The sequence below is a fragment of the Lutra lutra genome, chromosome 4 (assembly GCF_902655055.1).
Source record: "Lutra lutra chromosome 4, mLutLut1.2, whole genome shotgun sequence".
In the NCBI taxonomy this organism is placed as follows: Eukaryota; Metazoa; Chordata; class Mammalia; order Carnivora; family Mustelidae; genus Lutra; species Lutra lutra.
Window position 1 is genome coordinate 186,604,531 of NC_062281.1, and position 23,480 is coordinate 186,628,010.

The 23,480-nt window shown below is 45.9% G+C and overlaps 1 protein-coding gene across 2 annotated transcripts in view; it reads right to left on the reverse strand.

Moving 5' to 3' along the window:
• Nucleotides 1–13,546: 13,546 nt before the first annotated feature.
• DDI2 (DNA damage inducible 1 homolog 2) overlaps nucleotides 13,547–23,480 on the reverse strand; it is a 44,658-nt gene continuing 34,724 nt past the window's right edge. For both annotated transcript variants that reach the window (XM_047724312.1, XM_047724314.1), the window contains one exon: nucleotides 13,547–22,083. In XM_047724312.1, the coding sequence (XP_047580268.1) occupies nucleotides 20,207–22,083 (1,877 nt within the window). In that variant the 3' untranslated portion in view covers nucleotides 13,547–20,206. The remainder of the gene's footprint in view (nucleotides 22,084–23,480) is intronic.

Consider the following 23,480-nt stretch of genomic DNA (forward strand, 5'->3'; position numbering starts at 1 on the left):
TCCCCCGTCAATGCACAGACACCGGCTCCCCTCACCCCCGAGACCCAGGGTCCCTGGCTTTTGGCAGCATAGAGACCCCAGCCCTCTAGCCCTCACTGGTCGCCCTGGCCCTCACCCGCCCAGAGAAGCCAGCCCCTCTCCGGTTCCTTACCCTCCCGGCCCAGTCTTAAACTTTGAGGCCATTTCAGGTCCATGGTGCTCCTCCCCACCTCCAAAACACACCCTCTGCACTTCCCCCTTCAATCGCAACACCCACTCTCTTAGCCATACACAATTCTTCATGGGTCCACTGACCCTGGGGACCCCAACTCCCTCAGTCCTGAAACCCGCCATAACAATTTCCTCTATTCCCACATATGCCCCTCTCCAAATTCCCCTAAAGCCACCTACACTTAAGGAGTTTTCATTCTCCTACCTGGCTCACTTAGCTCATTTGGTCCCCAAATACATCCTGATACATCCATCAGTCCCTCTTTTTTATTCTCTCTCTCTTTTTTTTAATAAATATTTTATTTATTTGACAGAGATCACAAGTAGGCAGAGAGGCAGGCAGAGAGAGAGGAGGAAGCAGGCTCCCCGTCTGAGCACAGAGCCCGATGCGGGGCTCGATCCCAGGACCCTGGAATCATGACCCAAGCTGAAGGCAGAGGCCACCCACTGAGCCACCCAGGCGCCCCTTCTTTTTTATTCTTAAAAATAAAAGGTCGGGGGCTGCCTGGGTGGCTCAGTGGGTTAAACATCTGCCTTTGGCTCGGGTCATGACCCCAGGGTCCTGGGATCGAGCCCCACGTCGGACTCCCTGCTCAGTGGAGAGCCTGCTTCTCCCCTCTCCCTCTGCTGCTCCCCCTGCTTGTGCATGCTCTCTCTCTGTTAAATAGAATCTTAAAAAAAAAAAGAAAAAAAGTCACTAGATATTTATTTTTTTCACTTTATGAAATTTAGCTACATAACAGTTTCAGTTGCACAACGTAATCCGATATTTGTATATATCGCGAAATGATCAGTACTCTTTATTCTTAAGACACGCCAATTCTCATCTTCAGCTTCCTATTTTTCCTCTTTTCTGCCCGGCTACCCCTCCCCCAACCTCCCAGACCTGTGACCTCAACACCCCTAAGAAACACTGACTCTACAGCTTATCCTAGGTGAACCCCACCCCATACACAAGAAAAAGATCCCTCTCCATCCCTCAATTTCCCCAGCAGAGACCCAAGATGGTGGTAGTTATTTGTTTTGTTTGTTTAAGATTTTATTTTAAGTAATCTCTACACCCAGCTTGGGGTTCATACTTACAACCCCAAGATGAAGCGTTGCACGCTCCACCGACTGAGGCAGCCGAGCGTGCATTGTTTTGTTTTTATGTGACTGGATAGGCGGACAACATTGTGTGTCAATAAAAGGCAAGAGAACAACTTGAGAAACTGCATTGTGTTGGCACTTCCGGATCTGGGTCAGGAGTTCGCGATGCTGATGAGGATGGTGGTGCTAAGTGTTGCGGACTGATCATGTACCATGCGCTGAACTAAGAGCTCTACGGACGTTTGTCTCACGTATTGGCACACAGCAGTTCCTCTACAGACGATGGGAGCCGTTTGCATCCTGAGTCAAAGATCCCTTTACATTTCTTCACACTATTCTAGCAGGTGACCCCATAGAGGCTTGGGCTGACCGTTGAGGACAAGAAGCAAAGTCTCTAAACCGAGGGCATTTCTTACTAGTACTGAGGGCAGGAAAATAAGAGGTAATAGCCTCTGTGGCGTCGGGCAAGGACAGAATGACAGCGGGGAAGAGGCTCCAGTCACTGGGTGGGGAGAGAAAAGGCTAAGAACAGAGGACGCATTACAATGAATGAGGAAAGAAATAGTCACATGTCCAAGGGTGTTTGTGGCAAGGAGGAGGAAAGCTGCTCCTTCTGCGCTCCCTGCCCACGGCACCCAGGCTAGGCTGCCCACAGGCCCTGACCTGTCGGATGCAACTTGGGCTCACGAGATTCCATGCAGCCCAGAGTGATTCTTCCTTGCTGTTAAACAGTAAGACATCTCCTGGGCAGCCTCTTCCCTGGGTGCCACCTTCCTATAAATGGCCACTCCTGGCCTGGGCACATGACAGCTTCAGCGGATTGGATTGCTGGGCTGCATACCTGTGATGTAAGGTGGCGACATTTCGGTCATGCTGTTTTCATCGTCACACAGTGGGGGATGGGCACAGTCAACTTTTTACAACATTCAGGAGGGTCATACAGCCTTACTGCCTACTGGATTCCTAAGGTGGACCCCAGGGTGGCTGAGTGGGTTAAGCGTCTGCCTTTGGTTCAGTTCATGATCTTGGGGTCCTGGGATCGAGCCCCGCATCGGGCTCCCTGCCCAGTGGAAAGCCTGCTTCTCCCTCTCCCACTCCCCCTGCCCCCCAGCTCATGCTCTCTCTCTCTCAAACAAATAAACCTTTTTAAAAAATCCCTAATTTTGCGTGGGTAAATGGGTGGGAGAAGAGAGGCATCATGAGACTTCCTGCAGGAAACAGGAGGGGGTCAAGTGTGTGTTCACGTGCAGATAACTGCCCCATGCCCAGAGCTCAAATATGGAATTCATCCTTGCCTGCCAAAGACAAGGCAAGTCAGGGGGCACCTGGTGGCTCAGCCGATAGAGCATGTGACTCTTGATCTTGAGGTTGTGAGTTTGAGCTTCAGGTTGGGTGTAGAGATCACTTAAGGAAAAAAAAAAATAAAGAAGGGATACCTGGGCAGCTCAGTTAAGGAGCTGCCTTTGGGGGCGCCTGGGTGGCTCAGTGGGTTAAAGCCTCTGCCTTCGGCTTGGGTCATGATCCCAGGGTCCTGGGATCGAGCCCCACATCGGGCTCTCTGCTCAGTGGGGAGCCTGCTTCCTCCTCTCTCTCTCTCTCTCTGCCTGCCTCTCTGCCTACTTGTAATCTCTGTCTGCCAAATAAATGAATAAATAAATTAAAAAAAAAAAAGGGGGAGCTGCCTTTGGCTCAGGTTGTGATCCCAGGGTCATGGGTTCGAGCCCTGCATGGGGCTCCCTGCTCAACCGAGAGCCTGTTTCTCCCTCTCCCTCTTCCTGCCACTCTGCCTGCTTGTGCACTCTCTCTGTCAAATAAATAAATAAAATCTTTTTTAAAAGAGGGGGGACAAACCAGAAAAGAACTAAGACGCCCCAGAATGCCTATCAGTCCGGTTACAGGGAGTCACCAAAGCTCATCCATTCATCTATTGCACAAGACTTCGGGTCATGTGGCAAGTGCATGAGACTTTGAGGCATCAGGAGTCAAAAGCCTCAGTTGACTCATGCTACGGCCTCGGGCAAATCCCTGTCTTAGTTTCCAAATCAGTGATACAGGAAAAATGACTTTGCTCTTCTTCTTCCTTTAAATAGTATCTCGACCTGTCTCCCACCGCTGGACTCCATCAGGTGAGGGATGAGGTTGGGGACAAACCCATCACGGAGTCCACAGACCCCGCCACCCACCAGGTCTTCTTCACTCTTCCTTCCAAAGACATGTGCTGCCTCAGAGAGGAAGGGGATAGGAAAAACTTCTGGCACATTTATCCTGCCACATCCTTGAAAGATCATTGGACAGGATCATTTTTTAAAAAGGGGGAGGTATGGGGTGCCTGGGTGGCTTGGTGGGTTGGGCAACTGCCTTCGGCTCAGGTCATGATCCTGGGGTCCTGGGATCGAGCCCCACATCGGGCTCCCTGCTCAGTGGAGAGCCTGCTTCTCCCTCTCCCTCTGCCTGCCTATGCTCACTCTCACTCTCTCTCTCTGTCAAATAAATAAATAAAACCTTAAAAAAATAAAAAAATAAAAGGTGGAAGGAACAGGGGAATGGGTTAAATGGGTGATGGGTTAAGGAGGGCTTGTGATAAGCACTGGTGTTGTATGTAAGTGTTGGATCACTAAATTCTACACCTGAAACTAATATTACAGTCTGTTAGCTAACTGGAATTTACATTAAAACTTGGGGGGGGAAAGGTGGAGGATAGTTTGAGACTAGTTCCTCCCTTGTCCCTTCATTCAAGGAACTCGAGGTAAATGAATTTGTGTTTCTAGAGGAGGGAGGAAATACTTCCTTGACCATCAGGCTTGCGAAGCTGAACCTCATCTGAGAAGGGGAGAGAGCGGGGGCTGGTTGTACATCACAGCAGTGCTCGGGCTCCTATGGCTTCACTCCGGCACCCACAAGTGCAGACAGTCTACAGCTCTAGGACTGGGTAAATTAAAACAAGGCAGCTGTACTACTGGGTATTTACCCCAAAGATACAAATGTAGGGATCCGAAGGGGCACCTGTACCCCAGTGTTTACAGCAGCCATGTCCACAACAGCCAAACTGTGGAAAGAGCCCAGATGTCCATCAACAGATGAATAGATAAAGAAAATGTGGCATGTGTATTTATATATTACTCAGCTGTCAAAAAAAGAAATCTTCCCATTTACAACAATGTGAACAACGTGGATGGAACTAGAGGTATTATGCTAAGAGAAATAAGTTGATCAGAGAGAGCCAATTATCATATGATTTCACTCATATGTGGAATTTTTTTTTAAAGATTTTATTTATTTATTTGACAGAGAGAGATCACAAGCAAGCAGAGAGGCAGGCAGAGAGAGAGGGGGAAACAGGCTCCCCGCTGAGCAGAGAGCCCGACTCGACTCGGGGCTCAATCCCAGGACCCTGAGACTATGACCTGAGCCGAAGGCAGAGGCTTTAACCCACTGAGCCACCCGGGTGCCCTCATATGTGGAATTTAAGAAACAAAACAGAGTATCAGGGGTTCCAGGGTGGCTCAGTTGTTGGGCATCTGCCTTTGGCTTGGGTCATGATCCCAGGGTCCTGGGATCAAGCCCCGCATGGGGCTCCCTGCTCGGTGGGAGGCCTGCTTCTCCCTCTCGCTCTGCTACTTTGTTGCCATTCTTGCTCTCTCTCTGTCAAATAAATAAATAAATAAATAAATATTTGAAAAAACAAAACAAAATGAAACAGAAGATCATAGGGGAAGAGAGGGAAAAAATTAAACAAGATGAAACCAGAGAGGGAGACAAAGCAGAAGAGACTCTAAATCATAGGGAGGGCTATGGAGGGCTGCTGGAGGGAAGGGAGAGGGTGGGGGGATGGGATAACTGGATGATGGGCGTTGAGGAGGGCACGTGATGTAATGAGCACTGGGTGTTATATAAGAAGGGTGAATCACTGACCTCTACCTCTGAAACCAGTGATACATTGTATCATTGTATGTTAATTCATTGAATTTAAATTAAAAAAATAAAAACAAAAAACAAGGCAGCTTTAGTCAAGGTAATTTTATTTTATTATTATTTTTTAGAGATTTTTAAGTAATCTCCAGCCCCAACATTGGGCTGGAACTCACAACTCCAAGGTCAAAGTTGCACCCTCCACTGACTAAGACACCCAGGTGTACCTAAGTGATTTTATTTTAAAAATGTAGAACATTCAGGGACATCTGGCTGGCTCAGTAGGAAGACCACATGACTCTTGATTTCTGAGTTTGTGAGTTCAAGCCCCATTTCGGGTGTAGAGATGACTTAAAAAATCATAATAAACTATTTTTAAAAAATGTTGAACATCCAGTTCCTTCCTCATGACCGTCCAGTCAGCAAGATGGGTTGGTGAAAATTGGGAAGTCGTTCAACCTTCTAGTTTAAAAGCCTCTGACATCTTCGCATCGTAGCATTTGGAATAACATCCGGACTCTTCTCTGGCCTCCAAGGCCAACCTCTCTCTCTGACTCATCTCCTGATCAACCCCTCCAACCTTCTGTTTCTCAAACATGTTGGTGCGTTCACGTCTTGGCTGGGACGCTCTTCCCTAGTGTGGCAGAGGCCTCCATCTGGTCACCCAAGTCTGCTCTCTCCACAGTGACAGCATGATAGCCGGTCACTGTGCAAGATGACATCTCCCAGCCTCTGTGGTAGGCGTGGTTGTATCAAGTGCTCTCTAATGCAACAGGAATAGAAATAGAGTGGTCCACTTCTGGGCTGGGCTTCGGAGCAAGTGGGGCTCCTTCTCCGTGCTGTTCCTTTTTCCACCAGGTCAGATGAAGCCAGGGGATGTCCAACGGACAAGATGCAAAGAGCGTGGGTCCCCATGTCACTGCAGGGAGCAGAGCTGCCCATCAACCAGGAACACTTGTCTTGGACTGTAACATGATCAAGATGAAAAACTTTTGTAACAAATTATTGGAATTTTTGGCCTCTTTTCCTCAGTCTAGCCTAACGTAATCTATCCCCAACCCTCTCCTGGGAGGACCCTTCTTGTCAATTAGGTCTCAATTTAAATGTTAGCGTCTCACAAGAACTTTCTCCTTGGTTGTTCAACATTAAGTAGCCTCTAGTCTTTCCCAGCATGCAAAACTACTGCTTTTTAAAAAAAGATTTTATTTGTTTATCTGAGAGAGAAAGAGAGAGAGAGCAAGCAGAGGGAGGGGCAGAGGCAGAGGGAGAAGCAGACTCCCTGTGTAGCAGGGAGCATGACTCAGGATTCGATCCCAGGACCCTGGGATCATGAGCTGAGCCGAAGGCAGATGCTTCACGGACTGAGCCACCCAGGTGCCCCACAACTACTAAATTATTGTTGTAGAATTTATTACTACCTGTCATGTTTGTGGTCACTCTTCAAAGAGATTGCTATAGTGTAAGCTCCTGAAAGGACACACATTTTCTCAGTTCATGACGTTGACGTGCTCTGTTCACAGCACCAACTCAGGGCCTGGCACATGATACTCAATGTTTGTTGAATCAATATCGTCTTCTTCTTCTTCTTTTTGAAGATTTTATTTATTTATTTGACAGAGAGAGAGAGAGTGAGACACAGAGCACAAGCAGGGAAGTGGCATGCAGGCGGGAGAGCGGCAGGGAGAAGCAGGCTGCCCGCTGAGCAAGGACTCTCGATTCCAGGACCCTGGGATCATACCTGAGCCGAAGGCAGACGTTTCACTGACTGAACCACCCAGGTGCCCCCGAATCGATATCTTCTGATTAATTTTTTGTTCAATAGGGATGCAGAGAATCTTTGTAGCTGGCCATGGAAATAAAAGGACCGAAGAGAACTAGGACCCAATAGAAAGCTGCCTGCCTCTGTTTTTTTTAATTTTTAAAATTTTTCTTTATTTTTTTGACAGAGAGAGAGTGTAAGCAGGGGGAGAGCAGGCAGAGGGAGAGGGAGAAGGCAGCTGCCACCGAGCCGAGAGCCCAACTTGGGGCTCAATCCCATAACCTTGGGATCATGACCTGAGTCGAAGGCAGATGCTTAAGTGACTGAACCACCCAGGCGTCCCCAAAGCTGCCTCTCTTTACACCTGATTTGGGCCCTTCCATTCCGGAAGGTAAAGATTGAGGGAGTGTAGTCAAAGTCCACGTGACCATTAACTGAAGGGTGATGTTTGCCAACATCCCAAATTAATTGTATATGTAGGTATAATAAAAAGTACTACTTTGCAGGGAAGGCTGCAAACTTACTAACCCAGAATATCATCTGTCTTTTAAAATCTTGGGACCCCTGGGTGGCTCAGCGGGTTAAGCCTCTGCCTTCGGCTCAGGTCATAATCTCAGGGTCCTGGGATCAAGCCCCACATTCGGCTCTCTGCTCAGCAGGGAGCCTGCTTCCCCCTCTCTCTCTCTGCCTACTTGTGATCTCTCTCTCTCTCTCTCTGTTCAATAAATAAATAAAATCTTTAAAAAAAATCTCTTTAAACTTGGGGCCCCTGGGTGGCTCAGACGGTTAAGCATCTGCCTTCAGCTCAGGTCATGATTCCAGGGTGCTGGGATCAAGCCCTGCACTGGGCTCCTTGCCCAGCGGGGAGCCTGCTTCTCCCCCTCCTGTCACTCTCACTGTTTGTGCTATATCTCTGTGTCAAATAATTAGATAAAATCTTTTTTTTTTAAAGATTTTATTTATTTATTTATTTGACAGAGATTACAAGTAAGCAGAGAGGCAGGCAGAGAGAGAGAGAGGAGGAAGCAGGCTCCCCGCCGAGCAGAGAGCCCAACTCAGGGCTCGATCCCAGGACCCTGGGATCATGACCTGAGCCGAAGGCAGAGGCTTTAACCCACTGAGCCACCCAGGCGCCCCTAATTAGATAAAATCTTAAAAAAAAAAAAAAAAATCTATGTTAAACTCAAACTCAGTAAGCCTCCTGGGCTGGCATCCCTGAGTCTAGGAATCAACCTCAGGGACCTCACTGGACCTCAGGCACAGTTCTGCTACGTCATTCCACTTACAGAACAACCCCTTGGGACCTTGGAGATGGAAATGGACACAGCATGATAGTCATGATGGGTTTACTGACTCCCAATAGTGACTGCTATGTACCAGGCACAGTTCTAGGCGCTGGGGGTATAGCAAGAAGGACGGGCACAAATCCTACCCTCCTGGGGCTTACATTCTAGCGGGAGAGAAAGACAGTGAACAGAAGCGAATGCCGGTGCGCTGGGTAGTGCTCGGCTCTCTGGAGAGAGAGGAAGGGGAATGACGCAGAAGGGGACGGACGGTTTGAATTTTAGGTGGAGTAGCCAGGGAAGGCCTTTACGGAGCTGATATCTGCATACAAGGGATGTGAGAGAAAAAGCCAAGAAGGCGTCTGAGGACAGGGCCCTCCAGAGTAAGGAAATTCCCAGTACGGAGGCCCAGGAACGTGGAGGGCGGGGTGGCTTAGGGATAATCGAGAGGAAAGGAGCAGGATGGGAAGGCAGGGAGGTGGATAGGGGCCTCAGAGGCAGTAGGAGCATTTCTGCTTTTACTCCGAGTGGGCTGGGGACCCACTGAAGGATGTTAAGGAGAGGTGTGGCCTGGTTTCACAGAATCATGCCGGCTGTTGTGCTACGGAAGAACAGAACGGAGGTAGAGGCGCCTGGGTGACAGTCGGTTGAGTGACCGACTCTTGACTTTCGGCTCAGGTGGTGATCTCAGGGTCCTGGGATCGAGCCCCATGCGGGGCCCACGCTCAGCAGGGAGTCTGCTTGATGATTCTCCCTCTTCCTCTGCCCCTCTCCCTTCAAATAAATAAATCTTAAAAAAACAACAACAAAAAACCAAAAGGACTGTAGGTAGGCAGGGGCAGGAGTCGGGAGACCCAGGGGAAAGATGATGGGCCTGGGACCAGGGCCCTAGAAATGATTGAATTTTTGAAAATTGAATTTTATTCATTTATTTGAGAGAGAGAGCGAGAGCACGAGCAGGGAAGGAGCAGAGGGAGAGGGACAAGCAGACTCCGCACAAAGCATGGGGCTTGATTCTTCCTCCCCAAGATCATGACTCCAGTCCAAAGGCTTGGAGGCTTAACTGACTGAGGTGCCCCCAGGAATGATGGGGTTTTGAATCTCTTTCAAAGTGCACCTAGTGAGCTTTAGGATGGACGGGATGCAAGTGGTGAAGGATGAGTCAAGGTCTTAGAGCAGCAGGAAGGATGCTGCCGCCAGCTGCCTCTGATTTCTCAGGGAGGTTGGAGAGGAGCAGGTTTTGGGGGCCAGGGGAGGGGGGGGCAGTTCTGTCTCATGCTCTACAATTTCAGACACCTGGAGTCCAACAGGGAAAATGTTGACTTGGTGTAATTTTCTAGGAGGAAACAAACCAGCCTAACTCTAATTTTTTTTTTTTTTTTTTTTTTTGGACAAAATCCATGGGTAAGGATTGGTATAGTTGGTTAATCCCATTAGTAACACTAATGGCCCTGAACAAGGAAGCAGGATCTCCTGACAATTTAGCCCTTTTATGTAAGATGGTAATAAGCTCTACTTACCATGTATTTTGAAATTTAGAACTATGTTCTATTTTTTTTTAAGATTTTATTTATTTATTTGGTAAGAGAGACAACGAGAGAGGGAACACAAGCAGGAGGAGTGGGAGAGGGAGAAGCAGGCTTCCCAGCAGCGCAGGGAGTCCGATGTGGGTCTCGATCCCAGGACCCTGGGATCATGACCCAAGCCGAAGGCAGATGCTTAACGACTGAGCCGCCCCTAGAACTATGTTTTTTTTAAATTCTTATTTTTCTTCTATTTCTTTGTATTTCTACTTTTAAATGAATATCCTACCCTTTTTTTTTTACATGTTCCTCCCTCAAGCTATAGATAGAGTACTGTCATAAACTCACAATGCATTTACTTCCCTGATACTTTTATTTAAAGTTTATTTTTTCTTAGTAATCCCTACATCCAACATGGGGCTTGAACCCACAATCCCAAGATTGAGAATCACAGGCTCTTCCAACTGAGCCAGCCAGACACCCCACTTCCCTGATACTTTCAAAGTTTTGCTTTGTTCTGTTTTTAATAAAAATGCAATGAATTCCCCTTTCTTTGTGCCAAAGACCCATAATTCTCTCCACTATGACAAATTAATGTCTCACAATTTCCATCACTCAATCAAGTACTAGAAATTTCATTTCAAATGAAATGATTACTGAAGGATTGAGATCTGGAAAAGGGCAACATAACTCTTACCTCCAACTAGACGTAGCCTCTGCTCTTATCATTCTTATTAGATAGGCAAGGGACCCTAACAGAACAAGGGGGATATGTCTAAGGTCCTCCCATATATGCCAGCTTTTCCAGGTACACTGAAATCTTCTCAAGTAAATCCCCTACAATACAAACCACACACAAGGCAATGACTCTACATTGTCAATGCCTAAGATGTTTCCAACTTACTCATTAATCTTAAAATGGTTAACTTTAAGTCACTTAAAATTTTTTTAAGCTTAAGATTGAGAGAGAGAGAGAGCACGAGCATGTGCTGAGAGGGAGAGGGAGGAGAGAAGCAGATGCCCTGCTGAGCTTGGAGCCCAACATGGAGCTCCATCCCATGAGATCATGACCTGACCCGAAATCAAGAGTCAGACACTCAAAAGACTGAGCCACCTAGGTACTCCAAGTCACTTAAATTAAAAAAAAAAAAAAAAAAAATTTTTTTAAATGGAACACAGTATTTCCAAGCTTTAGGATAGAAAAGAGGTAAGTCTCGCTACCCTCAACAAGAAACCCGCTCTCAGTAGTTCAGAACGAGGGGTCTAAATTTGTGAACATGTATGAACTGGGAGTCAACACAAGGCACTGTCTCCACTAAACATTAGAAAACAGACATTTTGTCTCTTTCTCAGACAAAAACTGGGTTACTTGATCTCCTCTTACTGAGCACAGAGCTGGTCTACATTTCTTGGCCTCTCTTTCAGCTAGGTGTGGCCCATTGTGATTTTCATTGATTTTATGTGGGAAGAGAAAGGTACTTTTTCCAGGTCTGGCCTGTAAGAACCCCTTGAGTTTGATTCTCTCTTCCTTTATTTTCTAGTTGAATGTTGAAGGCCAGAGCAAGTTTGGAAGCCGGGGGAAAATGGCAGAGCTGTATCCAAGCCTGTCTCCTGAATGACAGCCTGAAGAGGCCTCCTACCTCCACGGACTTGGACACACAGCGGGCTGTTAGAGAAGGAGAAATAAGGTTCTTTTTTTTTTTTTTTAATATTTTATTTATTTATTTGACAGATAGAGATCACAAGTAGGCAAACAGGCAGGCAGAGAGAGAGGAGGAAGCAGGCTCCCTGCTGAGCAGAGAGCCCGATGCGGGGCTCGATCCCAGGACCCTGAGATCATGACCTGAGCTGAAGGCAGAGGCTTAACCCACTGAGCCACCCAGGCACCCCAAAATAAGGTTCTGTTAAGCAAACCTCAAAGGCGGCCCTGTCTTGGCGGTCAGGAGGGGAACTGATATGTAGAGGCTGGAAAAATGGAGGTGCCTCTCACCCAGGGGTACAACCTCTCCTGTGGCTCCTTGCATCTTCGACTACATTAACTACATAGCCTAAAACTCGGGTCTACAAGGAAAGCCTGAAAAGTCAGGTTAGTGTGTTGACTTTTACATTATGAGAAAGACCCAAGATTAGGAAGGAACTGGCTTGTTGCCAGCAGAAGTGAGAAGGAATGGGGCCAAGGAACTTGGGGCTTTGAGTTTGGGGTTGTTCAAGTTCCTTGTTCTGCACTTCAGATAGTGAGAGCTAAGCTTGAAATTGGCTTTGAGTACCAAGGCCCAGTAAGAATCGGCCCGGTAGTAAAAGCCATACTAAGTTTTTCCCATTCAAACCTATGTCGGATAAGCCGTAGATGCCCCCAGGGCAGACTGGAAGTGGGAAAGCAAAGCAATGAATCATGCTTGAGGACTGTGTACATGAGGGAACTCGAGAGCGGTGACTGGCAATGACCGGGCGGCAGCAAATGATCAGAAGCCCCTTAAGTGTTAAGCAAATTGTTTTGCCCAAGAAACTACAAAGCCAGAGTTCAAACGCCATGGACCCCTTTCCACACCTTTAGACAACCCCCAGTTCCCAGACCTGTGCCAGCGACAAGCTAAGAGAGCTGCGCAACTCCGGAAGAAGGCACGCCAACACCTGCTTCAGGTGGGGCCGTGAACACCAGACAAGGGACTTCTTCCACAGAAGGTGATTAGGATTTCAAGCAGAGGAACTTCTCAGCCCCTTCACGATGGCGGCATTTCCCACTCTTTTTTCTGGATGGGATTTGCTGTTGTGGCTATTCTCCCTGCGTTGACACCGCGTATGGGGCAGGAGCACAGAACTGATCTCTGTCAAGAGCCACAACCAAGACCTGAAGGACAGGGCATCCCAGGAGCTTCTGGACTGGTCGGCTGAGTGCCGGGATGGGATATGGGGCCATCTCCTTGGGCGGGGCGGCTGAAGCACTGCTAGGTGACACGTCACTGCACCACTCACCCCGAGCACACGGCGAGATGAGGTTTCCCAGCCTCCCTTGCACTTCGGTCTGGCCGTGTGGCTGAGTGCAGCCATGGGAACGTGGGTAGGAAAGCGACATACACCACTTCCAGGCCTGGTAGAGAAACTTCCAGGAACAGCCCTCATTCTCTTCTGGTATGTCAATGGGATGCTGGTGTCCAGGGTCATCTTGGAAACCCCGTGTGGAAGCAAGCAGAGCCCTGGCAGCCTAGGACCCCGAATGAATGCACGGGGCAGAGTCACATCTCACGGCTGGGACTGCCTAACTTCCAGAATAACCGCATTCAGCATTCTCAAATCCTTTGTGTGACACGATGATACTAAAGTCTAATGAGCACTTAGCATGGTGCCAGGTACTGTACTAAGCACTTTCCATGTATTAGTTTGTTAACTGTCATCCCTACAACCAGCCAGACGGTCCCCATTTTGTAGAGGAGACGGAGGCCCGGAAAGGTTAGGAAACTTACCCAGTCACATAGCCAGCAAGTGGCAAAGCGGCCCGGCTCCAGACGCTGGTCTAACCACAACACCCAACCACGTCTGTCACTGGGCACCGGCTGCCCACACAGTCACGGACGCGCATCTCTGACAGGAGCAGGTGGCCATGCCCCCGCACCGGTCATCTGGATGTCAACTTTCATGGCTTAGAGATACCCATTTCTCATGAGGTACAGGCAGATGACGACAGATCACGGTGCCTAGGTACAGGTGACATAAAGGGGCAGGGAGACAGCCAAGGACTAAAGTAACCATCTCAAAAGAAACTGATCAAACGAGAGTCTTATGATAAAAACTTTATTGTCTTAAATATCAAATGTTTTACACATCACTTTTTTCTTCAGAAAGTTCCTATTAAAAAAAGAAAAATAAAGTGTTTCGATTATTTAGGGCTGACTTAACATTTCAGTATGTGACAAAAACTCAAACCCAAATGCATCTAGTTCACTCAGCTGCAGACAGGTCCTATGTATGTCCAGCGCCTAAACCAAGGGCACAGTGCAGCCAACAGTGGGATTCCTGAGTTTGGTTCTCTTAAGTTCTCAGAGTTTTCCCAACTCTCAAAACCAAAGCACTATGGGAGTGACTAAGCTACTGGCAAGCCTATTTTGCCGACCTGCCTAGTTTCTTAAAGATGCAGTAGTCTCAAAGCTTAAAGAAAAGTCAGAAAAGCCATACATGAGCAATTCCAAGAACAAAGGGGGGGGGCGAAGAAGGGTTTCTATTTGCTAGGATTTGCCAAATATGGCTACAAAACTGGTAAACAAACCTTACTCGAGAGCGAAGGTCATTAGCCCAACTTGCCAGGACGACGAGATTTTGAATAAAAATGAGCAAATCAATGTTCATTGCAGGTACACAGTGAAGAAAGCAGTATGATCAGTATGTTGAACTGCTCTGAGTGCATCATATCTCAAAAGGATGATGGAGAGAACAGAGAACGGAAGACAGTCGTTCAGAGAGACAGAGATCTCAGACAGGAGGCAGAAACTCAGAAAGCTGCGGGGCCTTTGGGGAAAAGAAAAGAATTCCAGACAGCGTCAGGTCATCCATCTCAGGCTGAAGGAATCTGGAAACCAACGGGCTGATCTGACTGCCTGGGGCAGGAGAGTGAGAGAGGTCTCCTCCTTTAAGCCACAGACGCATTCATTCGAGGTTGTGTGTAAAGCAAGCCCCTGGTAAATACGATCTTTTCCCAATGGACACCGATTTTCCCAGGGGGAAAAAACCATCCAGCACAGCCCTTCCCCGAGTCAACTAATGAAAACCTTCGTACGGCACACATTTAAAGAAATACGTTCTGCAGAAGTTCTAATTTTGTGTTCTACGCCCCCCACCCCGGGTCTTCTGTCATCTGCCTTTTTTCGGTAAAAGAAACATTGTCTAACTCTTTCACCCTTGAACCATTTTCTCCGTAGATTTCATTCCTTAAGATTGTACCCTGAAGCTTACCAGCTAGATCCCTCTCGTCTTTTACAGCCCCCGGGGTCTCGATTACCAATCACCAATATGGAGCTGATAAACTTGTGAGTTCTCTAATTTTAAGCCTCAGAAGTCACTAGTAGGCAGGCCCAGAACTTCTACTTGTATGCCTCAGGATGACAACATATGTGGTGACATTTTAAATAATGGGTTGAAGAGCGTCCTTTTAATGGAGCTAGCCTGTCAAAGATTCGGTAGAGCCTGGAATCCTCTTGTCAACAATCCTGCCCACCATCGGGTCCCACTGCTAACTACATCTTCCGCTCTGGACTCCTACCGCCACACCTTGCACTCAGCTGCTTTAAAACAGCAAATCCTCCAGGATCCTCTGCTAAGTCCTGTTGGCCCAGATGGTCAGCATCCCAGGGCAGCCGTGCTCCAAGGGGGAGTGGGGATTCTGTATTTCTACCCTGCGTGGAAGGATGTTCTGACGGAGGAAAAGAGGACTGTCCCTGGTACGTATTTGGGGATCATCTCGCATTTACTTGCACATCTATCCTAACCCTGAGCAGCATTTATGCTCATCTCTTCAAATATTTCTATCAAACGTTAGAACATTTGTTGTTGGTTTCTGATATAATTAAAAATAATAATAAAAAAAATTTTTAAAGCAGTTTTAGGATCACAGCATCTAATTCCATTTGAGCCCAATTTCCCCAATCTCTGACTTTGAACCCAATCATTCTAATATGACTTTGAAAATAAAACCATGCTAATAGGCAAAAACAGATCTTGCTCTTAGAGCTAAAATTTGTTTCATGTCTCCTTACTACACACAACTTCACGAGGGCAGGCTTCCAATCTAATTCAGTCACCCCTGTATTCCCATGCTCCCCAGTACTGGGCACACAGGCACTTAATGTTTGATGAATAAATCAATATACTTTTTTTTTTTTTTTTTAACGTTAACTCAACCCCCAACATGGGGCTCAAACTCACAATTCCAAGATCAAGAGTTGCATGTTCTAATGAATGAGCCAGCCAGGCTCCCCATGAATCAATGAAGTCGTATTCAAAGACTGACACTGTACAGCCTTCAAGAGTACCAGCTAGATTTTCTCGAACTCTGTCTTAACCACCCCAATACAGACAGTGCAACGAAGAACATGATAAACATCTAGAAACCATTTTTTGGTACTCCCAATGCAAAAAAGCCCTATTATCATTCTTCTATATAGGGAAGTCTGTAAAGATTTGGTGCAGGGTAATTCTGAATTAACAATGAGGGTGAATCTTAGGACCCCTCCATGCATGGCCTCTACCTCTAGGAAGGCCATTTGCAAACGTTGCCCCCAATACTTTCACTTTTACTTCCCACCAAAATGTGATGCTTCTGCTATTTGGAGAAACTAAGGCACAAGAGAAAATCAAGTACATCAAAGGCTTACCCCTAAATTATTTATTCACTGAACTCCTAGGAACACCTAACACTGAGAGGCCTCTAATGTATAGAACTGAAGCCATGATTTTACATTTCTAGTTCTCAAGGACACACTTTGAATTTACTTTGTTGTTCAGAGGAACTGGAGTTTTTAATTCTTTTGGGAAAAAAAGCTATTTTTATTTTATGGAACGTCTCACACAAAAGGTTAACATTCCGTCATCTGGGAAGGGAAACTCCTAATAACCTGTTTCTTTCTAGTTCAGCCACAGACTATACTAAGTCACCAAATTCAAAGGAGAAATTTGGCTTTTTGGTATTTGTGCTAGAGAATGGAAGAATGCATAATCTAATCAGCTTTTCTTAGGCTATGTCACCAGTGATAACAAGTTTGAAATACACTGCAGTTCAGTTATCCTGCTTGCGCTCATTACAGGCGGCAAACAGATAGGAGAAGGAAGTCAGAACGCACTGGAACTTTCCTGGCCGGTTATTTGCAAGGTTGTTTTTATATACATGGTGGGATAAAAGCCACCGTAAGTGGAGAATATATCTGTAGATACAAAAATTGTTTGCTTTTCAGTCTATGTAAAATTAACTGTAGAATATTTGTCAGTCACACATGTCTATATACACATGAGCTGATGGTTAAACCAACCAAGTTTTTATGGCTTTTACTAGAGATAGAAAGCTGTCTGTGCTAAGGAAGAACAGGCAGGTTCCATTTTAACTAGTTATCATAAAATCGGTGACACAGAGTCTCATGTATCTTTCCATTTTTACGCAACCTTCTCTCGCTGGAGAAATGCTTTGGGGGGAAAAAACACATGGGTTGTGTCTTCCTTTAGTACACATGGAGACAAGGAGCTCTGGGAGGTTTCAGAGGCTCCAAGGTAAAACAATTTTTAACACCCACCCACCCACCCACCATCTATCCAGTTCTCTTTGCCAAGCAACTGGTTATCTTTATATGTTAATGGCTAAGGCCCTACACGTAGGATGAAGGCAACTGGCTGATGTCAGGAGGCCTACACAGGTACAAGTTTGGAAATCATTTTTATCAGTTCCAGTGGGCAAAACCTACAGGCTAGCCATTAGCTATCTGGTCACCAAGCCCACTGCTACACACCAGAATCGACTTAGGGTAAACCGCAGGAAGTCATATAGGACGATCTTCTTCTCTCTTTGGTGAATAAACAGAGACCACCGTCGAAGGTGAGTGCTGACCACAGAAGCGTCCATGACTGGTCGTGGCAAAGCAGCTGTCCAGTAAAGCGGCCCATTACTGTCTAAGGCTGACCAGTATCAGTTTTGTTGGCAACCAGAGGAGCTCACGATGATTTTATCTTATTTTAAGAGAAGTTAATCTTGAATTTATTCACTTTTTAAAATAAGTCTAACTTTTTTTTTTTTTTTAAAGTCATCTCTACACCCAACGTGAGGCTCTAACTCACGACCGTGAGATTGAGAGTTGCACATTCTTCCGACTGAGCCAGGCGGGTGCCCTGAATTTCTGCACTTTCAGTAAAACTGACCATGAAGGTTCACTAGTGTCATGTTCCTTAATTCCCTTTGTGTTTTAAGAACTGCAAAATTTAAAAATGATTCAAAATCCTAACAATGTCGACGACTTCACTTTCATACAAATAATGGAGCAGGAAATACGGTTTTGAAAAATCAAAAGCAATTATACGTTGAAAAATAAATGATGACAAAGGACAAGGATATTTGGCAAGTGGGTTCAGTTCATTCATTCAAAGGACTCCTAACAAGAATACGTGTACAACTATAGGCCTATTCAATTTTCTCCTAAAAATAAATATACATATGTAAAAAGCTATTATAATAAAACCTTTTCTGGGCTGATATTCTATATCCCACCCAAATCTCTGCACTGTAAAAACGGAGTGGCCTTACCTCTGAGCAGTGCACCACTGCCCAGACAGAAGACGAGGAGGCCCAGCTTCACACAGAGGCCTTTTAGGAGGAGTCTGTTGTCACCGAATAACTTCCCCTACCTCTCACCAATCCCACTTAAAGATTTATAAGCTTAGAGTAAATTCCCAATTACCACCCATAAAGCAAATACAGGGGCTGTTGCATTGCTACTAGATTTTGCTTCAATCATAGCACCAACTACTTAATTACAATCACAGCTCTAAGAGTCGGTTGACAGAAATCCTATATGCAGTTTCCTAGTGCATCTTATGTCTTTGGTGTGGGGCAGGCAAAAGGGTCTGCAACATGTAATTGTCTAAAAGAACACGTCAAAGATCACCTGGCTGACCCCCTGTTCTAAGCGCCCTCTGGAAAACAGTAAAACCACAACTCCTTCTGTCAACCATCTCAACTCAGAGGGTCATGATGAATCTCTGTGACTTTCCATCACATCACTAAAGTCTCATCACACACACACACATACATCGCAGCAAAGGAAAAGAAGATGGAATAGGGTAGAAGAGAAACGTCTCTAAGTGCCCCCCCAAATTAAAATTTCAAAAACTCCTGAGATATGAGCCTCCATTCTGATTGTGCTCAATGACTCGAATTTTGAGGGAAAGAATAAACTTCCAAAGAGAGTAAGACTTTAGACAAAATCATTTAACACTGAGTTCACGAATCACCCTTTCAAAACATCTGTTCTGAACACATTACGAACTACAACTTGGAATCGGGAGTCGTTCTCAAAATTTTTTTCAGTAAAACCAAGATTTCAGATTCCTGCTAGGTACATAAGAGAGTTTATTTTCCAGGAAAAACTACCTAAAATCTATCCAGTAGGATTATTGCACAGTGGGGCCCACAGGACAATGGTTTCCGAGGGCTAGTCCTCATATAAAAAAAGGCCACAATAAATACATCTATATACTATGCCCCACTCTACCTTGACATGGTAAACACAAATATGACGCGTCTTGCTTTAAAAAAGAAACTCCTGAGGAAGGAAAGGGATGGAAATCTCTACCAAGGCCACTTCAGTCAGAAACTGCAGTTACTATTTCCGGTGCCATGAAGGACATTAACACAGAGACTGACCATTCCAAGCACCAAGGTGAACCAGTGACAAGGTTATCCCGCTTCGCAATATTCCACTCAGATCACAGCTCAACCTGAGCTTTAGAAGAAGTTCCTAGTAGATGAGCTTCGAAAGGAAATCAACTCCTGGCGATCAACCCACTAGCTATCTTTAAGTTCATCATCATCACTAAGGGTTGAGGGGTGAGCAGTTAAGATGCTAACAGACCCTCTCTCTAGTCAATTCCAGTGTTTCTCGGCCATTTTTCACTCGTGATTCCTGAAGCATCACCAAGACATTTGCAAATGGAATTACAGACTCGTCCCTTTCCTGTCTGGGTAGCACCATGTTTCACTCTGATGCGGACGTCCCCACCCCCCGCAGTGTCCCACCCCAAACACTTGGCAATCCATGCAGCAGCCTATGATGCACAAAGCAGCCCAAGTTCTAAACCCTCCCACGTCATTCCATAAAAAGGTCAAATCCTAATCACACGAATAAAAACATACCACTCTAGGAAATACTATTCAATTATCCTTCAATTTCCTGTCATAACTGATGAATCATCAATACACAGAGCACTAAGTGTAATTCCAAACACCAAACCATGTGATCCAGTTTGCAAATGGACAACTGAGACAAGCCATACCTTGCCTACAGCACAGACACAGCCAAAACGGGAAGTTGATCTGCTTTTAGCTGCACGGGTGGTGGGATTTCTCATGGCTTCTGCTTTTTAAAGCATTCACTCTCATTCTAAAATGGTATGCTATACACAAAACCATCAATTTTATTCCAGAATACATCATCTTAATGATAATAAAAAGCTTCTGTATGCACATACTGCCAATACATTTAAAAAGGCCCAAATTTTAACAAAGAGAATAGACAAATTCATCAGACAAGAGATAAGTTACTTTGGCCGAAAAAAATCTTTAAAAAAAATCTGGCTCAACATTTTGCTTGCAGGTTTCTACACATACGGTATATGTGGCGAGTGTGTACGTGTGTGTATAGCTTTTCTGAAGGGAATGGAGTACGATCTAGCCCCCTGCTCCATGGTTATGTAGGAACTACAATGTTCTTTGCTAGCAAAACAAGAAGTGCAAGGTCTGCATTTCCACCAACTCGATGCAAAGCCCCAAGAGCTTCCTGCAAAGTGAAGCCGGCGCGGAGAATGCGGTCAATGTCTGCGGCAGGAAAAATTAATGGTGAAAGGATGGAGGGACTTGCTGATGGCTGGCTGGGAGGTTGTTCAAATTCAAGACGTGGCTCTGCAGCTTCGGGACAGACGTCTTCTCTGGTCTCTGGCCTGTCTGGCACTGGCTTCTGTGCGCCCTGACCCAAATCTTCAGCCAGTATGAAACTGGTTTCATACTTCATTTGCTCGCAAGTGTGACTGACTGCATCCTCCTCACCTGCTACGAGTTTGGGGGCAATGTCCACACCTACGGTGCAGTGTGACTGATGTGACGTTTTAGTGGAGGCCAGAGTGGCAGAGCTGCTCTCCCTTCTAGATTCCCTAGACTCGGGGTCACTTTCCTTATCCGTTACTAGGCCATCACCCGGATCCCCAACGGTACTACTTTCAACTGCATCTACTCCAGCACCATCTGAAGCATCTGGTAACTTCTCTGCCCTCACCGATACAGATATGGTCTGATGAAAGGTGACTTGTGAACTCTCTTCATTCTGGGTAACTATAAGATGCTCACGTTGGGTCCATCTTTCAGAAAGATCCTTAATAACTGTTTGGCCCTCGGTTACCATTTCAGACTGACAGATAACTTCCCCAGATGTATTTTCTGAAGCTGGTTTATTACTAATGACCAGAAGTTCATGGAGTTCCTTCAAGGCTACTGTTAGAGATGAGCAGGATTCCTCCGCTGATTCCACAGAGGGCTGACAACTGCCACAAAGACTTAAAGAGGGGGAGCAATCCCCATCTTCTTTACCTGTTCCAGACATTTCAACGTTACTGTCTGGGAGCTGTAAATCCTGAGTGCAAATGGAATTACTCAAAATTTCAGACGAAGGGTTACATTTTGATGGTTCCACTTCCATCAAGGGATTATCAAAGCTGAGAGCAGATGCCCCGACGTCCCTGACACTGGCCTGCTGACCAGGTGCGGAATTACAGAGAGCGACGAGGGATTCTTCAACCGTATCTACTTCCATGAGTGTTTCTGAATTCGAGCAGCCAAAGCACCCTGAAGGTAGAGTATTTTCTTCTGTACCCGGAAGGTCCACGTTCTGTTGTAGCCCGTCTCCTTTCATTGCCGTTTCCAAATCAACACTTCTTTGCTGATTCTGTTGCCTTTCTCCAAAATGCTCAGAGTCCTCTGTGTCACAGAGATGCTCTTGGTCATTTAGAGCATTCTGTTGTCCAACCCCGTGCTGTTCATTCCCTGGTTCCTTGTGCCACCGAAGGCCACTCACCTGAGGCAGGTTCTGACTTTCTGGACGCCGACCCTTCCCACCTAGAAGCCCCGGTGGTTCTCGTACCCTAGTGGCTGTGACAGGCACACTGCCTTGCTGTCTTGTGTGAGGATGAGATCTCGGGCCCTGGGTGCTTCTTTCAGCAGATTTCTCCATGTTATCAGCAACGACGGCTTCTTCGGAGGAATTCTGCAAAGGCAGGGCTGGACTGTGGTCTGCTGAAGAAGCACGATCAGGAAGATCCTGGAGAGGAAGATGTTCTTTCTTTTCAGAGGTTATCTGGAATTCAGCGGAATCCTTCAAAGCCTTCACAGCTTTAGGTTCGATGCTGTCCGGGTCACTGGGCTTGATAGGGCAGACTGAAGCAGAGACAGAGTGAGCAAGACTCATAGGATTACCATTCTCAGGACTCTGTCCTAAAGGATGGGCTGGATGGTTACATCCATCTGAAGTTGGTAATGATGACATTCCCAGTGAGGTAGTTTCTTTACCGCTTTTCTCTATATGGAACAAAGGAAAGGAGATTAATCAGCCAGTTACAAAGGCCACTGAATTATCGGATGATACAAATCTAAACGGGACAGAACAAAATCAGGTCCTTAAAGCTGGGTCTGCCTTATATTCACAGACTTATACAAAAACCATTCTCACTGCGGTAGACAACTGAACATCACAGCATCAGAGTAAGAGGTAGGTACGTTCTTAATAAAACATGTGCACTTGAATTCAGTATTTTTCTTTAAGTACCATTAATAAACGTTCACATAGTAGCTGGGTTAGTGCAAGACTGAGGGATATTGATACGTCTTTATTCTCGGAGAGTTCAGAACTCTAGAACTTCTAGAGTTTTTCCAAGTGTGTTCTATCACTTGCCCTGGAATCACCTGGGCTGTCCGCTAAGCGTGCACATTCTGGGGCACCCAAGGTTTATTGCATTCTCATGAATCTGCACTTTCAATAAGCTTCTCAGGTGATTCTTAAGCATATTACAAATTTTGAGGATCTCTACACTGGAATGATTCTCACGTCAATGCACTTCCGGTGTTCCCAATGCGAACAGGAAGGTTCTAAATAACAAGTCTAAGTCCAGGTGTATCTGGAACAGAGCAGGAATTATAACGAGAAAGGAGAATATGCTTGGGGCTCTCCAAAAGAAAGAGAAACATTCTATTTAATTTATTTCTATCCAAACTTCCTGAAAATCAGGATACAACTACGTCAGTGTAGAGGCAAAGAACAAAAATAAAACTAAAGGTCAAGCATATTAAGTCCAATCATCACCTTACCAAATAGGGCAACTTTAGAAAGGATTATCAGTTACTTTATCAGGTTAGCAAAGTACAACTAAGTGAGAACATTTAAGTAGTTTAAGGGCACGGTAGGGGGTGGGCCTGGCAGTGGAGGGAGATAGGTGGGAACAGTTTTTCACCATTTTCACAAGGCAAGGACAATTTAGACAGACTGCAACGGACCGAGTGCTCCCAGGAAGGCAGGCTCAACCACCTCAGGACACCATTAATCATGAACTCTAACCGCCTTTGCCACCGATCCAGTTAAACATCCACCTCCATGCAATTACTCTAAGATCTTTAATTCAATGTCAAAGGCTGGTAACAAAAATTACTTCCACAATACAATCTATCAGGGCAGATGTGACTCAAATGCTTCATGCTGATTAACATCCAATATGGGGGGCCTGATCTTCGGAGGTCATGAAGTAATCCAGTTAGGATTCACACAGCTCTAAATCATGACAATGGTTCACAGCACGAGCAGATAAAGCACTCGCTACATAGTCAGAAGTTACTGACTTCTTACAAAACAATCTTCTAGCTTAAAGGTAAATGGCGATTAGTTTTATTTCTCAATCTCTAAGGCTGACTGAAGGAGGTTCAAT